Genomic DNA, 8,476 nt, shown 5'->3' with positions numbered 1-8,476 from the left:
TTTAGATTACACTCAAATCATTCTACTCAAAAAAGAATTAATTAAGCATTTTTTTAAACACGCAGAAATTTTATTTTATTTTACATAGAGACAATAATATTTAATAAATGTTGAATATGCAGTTATATTAACAATAACTTTTTATTAATAATTCTTTAAATTGCTCTTAATAAAAGAACTTTAAATTGATTTAAAAAATTCATTATAATAATTTAATATTCTCTTGCTTAAAGTCATTCCAACGGTACAATAGTCTTACATTTCAAAAACAATCTACAAAACATCATTATGGTCTTCAAAATTAAACATAAATATACGTAATAAAAAATCATAAAGGCAATAAATAAGTAATTTCATATACTTAAATGCATTAAAATAATATTAGGCCCATAGGCTGGAATGATATTAGTTCAAAATGAACAATGACAAGTATTTCCGGTATTATTTATAATTATTATCTAAATATTATTCTGCAAGTCCACATGTATTTCAGTAAATTTTTCTCTATTTTTTTATTTCTTTATGATTTACGTAAATCTGTCAACACCATTTGTCGTGCACCAATTTATTGCTTTTAGATATACAAACTATATAAACTTTTCAAACACAAAGTTTTTTGCTGATGGCAAACACTTGATTGTTTAATTAAATACACAAAAAAATTATTGCATTCAGTTTAGTTTACTAACGATGATTTCGGCTGAACTATTATTTTCTAATAATATTTCTAAAATTCCTTTATTGCACTTTAATCAACCACTAGAGATTCATTTTATAATATATCAGGTATCAGAACATTTTACAACAGCAATTAACATGTTAATTTATTATAGAATACGGTTTCAAATACTAGAAGGTAACCTTTCAATAATAAGGTTGTAATAAAATAGCAGACGTTAAACACGTCTTGGAATGAATTCTAATGGATATTTAGGTGCATTTAAAAAGTCCAAAATGCATTACTACAAACTGACAATTCTTCTCACAAGATGAAATATTTCTCAGTTGATTAATCAACATTCATTTTGTTCAATATACATCAAAACATTAATTACTATTTTCGAAAGTGCTAAATTATGTGATGTTTATAAACATAAATCCTATTTAAATTCAGTATATTATTATTTAAGGTTGTTTCATTAAATAAATAAATATGATGTATCACATAAATTGTTTATGTACCTTTTACTCCAAACCACCTTCTTCTTCAAGTTTTGACAAGAATTTTGGTATTCGATAAGATGGTTCGACTTGACGAGCCACATCTATCAGGCCCAGTAGTTTCTTGATACCAATAAATACTCTGAAAATGCAAAATAATGATATAAATGATATAGATTGTCAGATATATTTTATTTATGCCTACCGTTTTCCTTGGAGTTTTGCATGTAAAGACGATAACTCTTGTTTAGAAAATACATCTTGATCTTCTAATACTGCTAACAAATGATCAGGAGTTGACAAATTAGGTACGTGGAGTATTGTACTGAATGCTGATAGTAATTCCATGTCATCCAAAACTTGTCTGAAAAGTGAGTATAAATATTTATCTATCATTCTCTAAATAATTACAGTGTTAAATAATGAGTAATAAACTACCTGCGACTAGTAGTACATAAGACAAGCAATTTTTTCCCACGTGGAGGTTGTTTTGTGAGCAATACCAAGAGTGCTTGAAGTGTTAGATTGGAATATCTTGGACCAATAGGCCCGTAATCTAACAGCCGTTCAATATTGTCGACTAGAATACAACTGAGCTGCGAACGATAGGCATCATCAAAAATTTTACGTATTGAGAGACATTTAGCAGTCTCGGTATAGCCAACCATATCATCAGGTGTGCAAACTTTCACAAATGGAAAGTCTGAATTTTTAGCAATTTGAGCAGCCAATGCAGTTTTTCCGCTATTAGGTGGACCTTCCAATAAAACTGATACCAGACCAAAACCTTCAGCTGCTCGAGCTTCTTGAATGTATAGATTTCCATCAGCAATGATTTCTGCGACTGGTCTTCCCCAGTTAATAATGCCTCGAGTCAACAGATGATCCAAAACATCAGCAGCTGTACCGAATGCTGGTTTAATATCATTCTCCAGGGCAAGTAGAAAATCTGTTCTGCTGACCATGAGTTTTTCCATTGCTGCAGGATCCACTTCGACTTTGCTTGAGGCTTTAATGAGTTTATTCATGGCTGTACTCTGTGCTGCTCTCACTAAACCTTCTAATTCTGCTCCACTGAAATTTTTTGTGAGTGTTGCAAGCTCTTTTAGGTCAACATCTGGAGCTATTTTTTTATGGTCACGCATTCTTGATGTGTGAATATTAAGGATTTGGAATCTACCATGTTCATCGGGTAAACTAATTTCCATTTGTACTTCTAATCGGCCAGGTCGAAGCAAAGCTTCATCAATCATGTCTCTTCGATTAGTCATACCAATAACGAGAATATTATTAAGCTGTTCTACACCATCTATTTTTGCGAGTAACTGATTGACAACCGTGTCATGGACGCCAGTATTTCCGGCAACGCTACCTCGAGATTTACAAATAGCATCAATCTCATCAAAAATAATTATGTGCAAGCCACTATTTGGACCGAGCTTTTTTTCTTCTTCTTCTGCATCAGCAAATAATCTTCGAATGTTGGCCTCACTCTCACCAACGTACTTGTCAAGAATTTGAGGACCATTGACAATTTTTGGCTCTCTAGCGTTTAGCATAGTTCCGATTTGTCGGGCCATCAAAGTCTTTCCTGTTCCAGGAGGTCCATAAAGTAAAATACCTTTGACGTGCTTACATCCTAATTGCATAACAACCTCTGGAGGAAAAACTCGAGAAGCAAAAGCGCGTCTAAATATAGCACTAAACTCTTTATCAAGACCACCGATACCCATTTTTGCAAAATCCCAATCTGGATTAATAATTGATTGACGGACTATTTTTCCCTTCGCACTTCCAACTAGGTTTAAACTTGAATTCTCTGCTTTTTCGAATTGAATAACAGTATCGCCTAAGCAACGACCCATTCTGGTTTTTTTCGGCTTAGGTTTTTGTCCAGCTTCAATAGCAGTTATGTCAGGAGCTTCTAAATCTTTTACCACTAGCCCAAGCATCTTTTTATCTTGAAATTGGTAAGCCAACTGTTGTCCGACTGTAAATGCTTGTCCTGAAAATTTGAACAAGAAATCTTTCGCCATTTGTTCTGTGTCATAAGGCTCTAAAGTTGTCTTTGTTTTTTGAAGAAAATCTGCCTCTAATACAATGGTACATAAAATCTCGGAACATGATGAAGAGTCAAATTTGTATGGGCGAACATCAATTTCCTGATCAACAGAAAGTGCTGCCCATTTCCTTTGTGGTAAACTAAAACCGACGCAACCACGGGGAATATCCTCGTGAGGTTCCACAGTGAAAACGTAATTTTGGTTAGGTAATGTAGTAACTTCTATGTATCTAAAACCATACAAGTGTAAATATACAACAATTTAATTTCGCTAAAATCGATTATCAAATGTTCAATACTCACTTGACATCTTTCGGAAAATCATATGGATTAATAGCTGCGCAATTTCTTAGACTCAGCTCATCGGTAGGACATCTTATCGCTCTCATCCTCTGAAATTAATTTTATAAATATTACAATAGTTGAAATCGAAATTCCAAAGTATTGATGAAAATATATTTATAACACTCGTTTAAATATTCGCATTAACCTTGTAAAATATATATTTTAATTATAAATTATTAAAATATGTGAAACTATGTCACCGATAAATGAAGTTTAGTTTTAAATAAACGTTTATTTACTTTCCAAAAATTTTTAAACAAACTTACCATCATTTTAGTCTCCTACTATACTTTTTTGACAGAATATCACTCACACACAATCCACTTCACCTATGGACCTGCAATGCAGAAATTTTCTTTCGTCAGCTAAGCTTGTCTCCAGAACTTGTTTCTACCAATCTAACGCTCATTAAATTAAAACAAACATCTAATCATAGAATATCTATCCTAGAAATTAATTTTTTCATTGTTGGTCAAAAACATCGATTTTAGACAACACAAACGCTCCCTATAACTCGGTAAAAGAACTAATTTTAATGTTCGGGGTTGTCTACTCCAGATTTTTTAACATTGCTCCTATTGGTTTGTGCTTAAAATCTACATACACTCTGACAATCTACAAGTTTACGTAAGGAGATATCAACATTAAATAAAAAAAGAATTATTAAGTTATTTCAGTTATTGATTTTATTGGTATTTATAGCACAACACTATCGAAATGGTTTTATCAAAGTTGTACAATTTTTTATTTAAACGAACATCAACGATGGCATTAACTATCATAGCTGGAGCTTTTGTCTATGAACGTACAGTTGATTTAGGTTCAGATATGCTTTTTGAGAATTACAATAAAGGAGTAAGTTTAATTATAGATTTTATTTGAACAATAATATTTACATTATTTTCATAGAAATTATGATTGATTATTCTAATTTATTTTCATTATATTAATTGTTTAATCTATGTCTTAATAATTATTCATGGTTATTTCTTTTTCAGAAATTGTGGAAGGATATAGCACATAAATACGAAAAGAATTAAAAAATAGTTAAATGTTGATCCAGATTATTTGTACCATGCACATCTTTGTAAATAAATAAATAAGTATTGTGCATGTAAGAGAGATTATTAAAACTTGTATTCATCCTTGAATCAAATCATTTATTTCCATGTAATTAGAATTACTTCTATTTTTCATGTTTATAAAATTTTTAACTATTTAGATTTTATTAAATACTTTCAATGTAGATTATTCATTGAACTGAGTATCTTTATTATATTGTGAAAGAAACATATGAAATAATAATAATTAGTAGTATGATAAAATAAATTGTAATATGATTACTTGTGTCATGCGCAGTTGAATTCAACGACGCTTAAAGATGGGATAAGTTTTAAACGTCACCACTAGAAAGGTTAAAGAGGGGATACATGATCCATGTATTCTAGAGTTCTTGGCATAAGTAACATATTATTTGATTAAAATTTTAATTTTTCCTTTAAGTTAATTTTATAATAAATTATAAAATGTCTACTACACCGCCAATTAAACCTCCAAGAGGTATAAAAACTTCGAAAGAGACGGTAAGATTAATGACAATGGAAGAATTTTCTCTACTGTGTAGATTAAATGTTACATTGTTTATAATTATTTAATATTTAATAAAAAAAAATTATACTAATTAATAAATTATTTATTATCAGAGTGGGCTGTTGATATCTGTGATTCGTGCATTGTCAGCTAGTGAAACAAATGAACAGAGGGAAGTTGAAAAAGCCAAATTAGAAAAAGAATTTAAAAAAAGTGATCAAAAGTTGGATGATTTAGTTAAAGTCCATGATAAAAATTTAACTGAAGTTATGAAGGTATTTTTATAAAAATTATTTTAAGAAATTTATTGATAAAGACAAAATATAATTATAAGTTTTTTTCTTATTTTTTTCTTTTTTTCAAATATCAAGATTTTCAGTAATCTTTCTGAAAGAGTAACATCAGCTCGAGAGAAAATCCACACAGTTAAAGAAAATTTAAATGCCTGTAAACAACTACTTCGTTGTAGACGAGAAGAATTGATGAAACTCTGGTTGGAAGGTGTAGAACATAAACACGTATTAAAATTATTAAATGATATTGAACAATTAAAAGAAGTTCCATCAAAGTTTAGTAATTATTTGAACAAAAAATTATATTTACATGCTACACAATTACTTGTCTCAGCTTTAACGATGGGAGATGGTAGCCTAGAAGGCGTTGAAGCTTTAAGAGAATTAAAAATGGAATTAGAAATGAAAAAACAACAACTTAAACAAAAATTACTTGAAGAATTAAATAGGCATTTATACGTTGAGACAACTCGTGAAGTTTTATTAAAAAGACAGGGATCAGGTCGCGATTTCCAGCGAGGCAACGAAACAAGAGGATCAAGAGGGGCTAAAATTAAAAGAGCCTTATTAGAAGTTAATTATAGTAATAATCAATCAACAAGAAGCATAAACCATCATACTAATAATGAAGATATAACAATTATAATTGAAGATGAAGACTCTCTAAACCCCGAAGAAAACTCTGAACATTTCATTGCTATTATAATTGAGTGTCTGGCCTTATTAAATTGTATTCCAGAAGCCATTGAAGTAATTAAACTTCAAATGCAGACAGAACTCTTAAATATTATTGCAAGAACTTCGGGACAAATCATCAAAACAAATGCTGAAAAGTTCCTAATTTCTACAAAAATCATTCCTGAAGTTAGTCAAATTCGAATGTTAAGTGAAAATAATGTAGAAAACAAGACATTACTTTTGGAACTTCTTCAAACTATATTTGACCAGTTTAGATTAATAGCTGGGGTGCATTCAAATGCTTTGAAAAGTTTTTCTAATGTATGTAAAAAATATAATTTAGACGTGCGTTTATATGAAATGCCAGATGTATGGAGTCAAATTCAAACGGTATTACAATTACTTTTGACAGAATATTTGGATATTCAAAATATGGTTGATAAGCCTTTTCAGTCAGCAGCTTTTAATGAAGCTACAGTTGATATAAACACTTATTTTGCTAAGAAAAAACCTCAACGTTCAAAAAATTCAACTTTATTTAAATTTGATTTTACTTCCCATTCTAAAACACTCAACAGTTATTTAAAAGATCAGAAATTCAACAACCTTAATTTAGCAGATAATAACCACGTTCCAAAAAATATAGGAAAACTTGTTTGTCAACCAGATCCAAAAAATATAACATTTATTTTTTGTCCAATGATGCAATTTATTGAAGAGATTGAAAGAGCTTTAGATTTTAAACCTGGTTGCTCATGTACTTTAAATAGTTTTATAACAGATTATGTAAAAGAAGTATTTCTTGGAAGACATCATATCATGGTAGCAACGACAATAGATGCAGCTACAAAAAGCTCTGATGCTTGGCAAGCCGTTACACCACCAGAATTAATGAAAGAACTTGGAATACCTCGACCTTTACTCCAAAGTACTGTTAAAGTTGAGCATTGTTTAGCGGAGCTAAGGTCGTTGATGATTTCTTTGCCTCTTCAAGGTGAACATTTTTGTACTTTAGCATTAAATGTTTTACATAACTATCGCGAAACTTGTCAAGGAGCTTACCGAAATATAATTCAATTTGGAGATGAGGACAAAAAAATTTGTTCAGCTACATGGTTAAAAGATGATGATATAAGTAGGTTTATTAAATCACTGCCTAACTGGGATAATATGAAAAGTGAATTTACTGGAAAAAGAGGTAAAGGTCGGTGGTCTATGCAGAGGCAAGAGACTCAAGATGAAGAGAGCCCAGAAGATGTCCGACAAAGGAATTTAAGAGAAGCCGAAATTTTAGCTAGCAATTTGGGAGAGGGTGGAATAAATTCTAATGAAATTCTTTCTGATGTTGGACAACTTCGTAGTTTAGCTCTACTTCAAGAAAGTGTAGAATGGTTTGCTTTATCAATACGTTCATTAATTTTAGAACTGCAACGAGCGAGAAATAATGGAAAAGATGAACAAGTATTACTTCCTCGTGTTGATGACTCTTTTTTAGAGTTATTTGAGCAAGTAGCTGGTGAATTTGAAGAACTTGGCAATAACTGTATTTTACTTCTCCATCTTGAAGTGAGAGTTCAATGTTTTTATTATTTATTACCTCACGGAGAATACAGTCATTTATGTGATGGCGTTAAGGACCCTCAGGAAGCTGATCCAAGAGTTGAAGAACTTAGTCGAGTATTACAAAATATTGATGAAGCTTTACAATCTACTTTGCATCCAAAAAAAACAAAATATATTTTTGAAGGACTTGGACATTTGATAACAAAAATTTTAATTACTTCTGCACAGTATATTGAAAAGATTGAAAAAAGCAGTATTCAAAGAATGTGCAGAAATGTATTTACGCTTCAACAAACTCTTACAAATATTACTATGGCCCGTGAATTAGCCCTTGATTATGCTCGACAATATTTTGAACTTTTTTATGAAACGCCTGAAGATATTTTGAATTCGATTCTAGAAAATGGAGCGAAATTTTCAGAGCTGGAATATATCAATGCATTTCAGCTAATTGCGAGAAGTCATCAACAGCATGCTTCCATAAGTAAATATTTAGAGAAGTTATCCGAGATTTTAGGAGAAGTAGGTGTAACTGTTTAAGAAAAAATATATTTGTTGATTAGTCAATCAATTTATAATAAAATTGCTTTAACATTTTTTGTACTTTTCAATCAATAAAATTTGTCTGTCTCTATCATGAGCACTTCTAAATCAATTTGATTTTTTTTCAGAAAGATGCTAAAGTTTATCTTATAAAATCTCTATAAAAGATAAAAATATATTATAAAATCATGAAAAATTATTTTAATACCATGATAAAAAATACAGTCTTTTAATTTGACGT

At 30.4% G+C, this 8,476-nt stretch overlaps 3 protein-coding genes across 3 annotated transcripts; 2 read left to right on the top strand and 1 right to left on the bottom strand.

Moving 5' to 3' along the window:
- Positions 1-154: 154 nt before the first annotated feature.
- LOC118074266 (vesicle-fusing ATPase 1-like) lies at positions 155-3,949 on the bottom strand. Its single transcript, XM_035095360.1, has 5 exons — positions 3,835-3,949; positions 3,527-3,615; positions 1,600-3,453; positions 1,367-1,525; positions 155-1,303 (listed from the first exon to the last, which is right to left on the bottom strand). Exons 1-5 carry the CDS (start codon positions 3,838-3,840, stop codon positions 1,186-1,188), a joined length of 2,226 nt encoding a protein of 741 aa, XP_034951251.1. The 5' UTR covers positions 3,841-3,949; the 3' UTR covers positions 155-1,185.
- A 138-nt stretch (positions 3,950-4,087) lies between these two features.
- On the top strand, positions 4,088-4,719 carry ox (ubiquinol-cytochrome C reductase complex subunit oxen). Its single transcript, XM_035095363.1, has 3 exons — positions 4,088-4,195; positions 4,271-4,423; positions 4,567-4,719. Exons 2-3 carry the CDS (start codon positions 4,286-4,288, stop codon positions 4,606-4,608), a joined length of 180 nt encoding a protein of 59 aa, XP_034951254.1. The 5' UTR covers positions 4,088-4,195; positions 4,271-4,285; the 3' UTR covers positions 4,609-4,719.
- Sec8 (Secretory 8) lies at positions 4,615-8,337 on the top strand. The gene is made up of 4 exons (XM_035095362.1): positions 4,615-4,738; positions 4,928-5,151; positions 5,272-5,433; positions 5,530-8,337. The coding sequence occupies exons 2-4, from the start codon at positions 5,095-5,097 to the stop codon at positions 8,230-8,232; spliced, it is 2,922 nt and encodes a 973-aa protein (XP_034951253.1). The 5' UTR covers positions 4,615-4,738; positions 4,928-5,094; the 3' UTR covers positions 8,233-8,337.
- Positions 8,338-8,476: the final 139 nt, after the last annotated feature.

This window comes from Chelonus insularis, unplaced genomic scaffold (genome assembly GCF_013357705.1).
Source record: "Chelonus insularis isolate UGA/USDA-ARS -01 unplaced genomic scaffold, ASM1335770v1 contig_134_pilon, whole genome shotgun sequence".
Taxonomy (NCBI): domain Eukaryota; kingdom Metazoa; phylum Arthropoda; class Insecta; order Hymenoptera; family Braconidae; genus Chelonus; species Chelonus insularis.
This window is presented reverse-complemented; position numbering and strand designations above follow the sequence as displayed.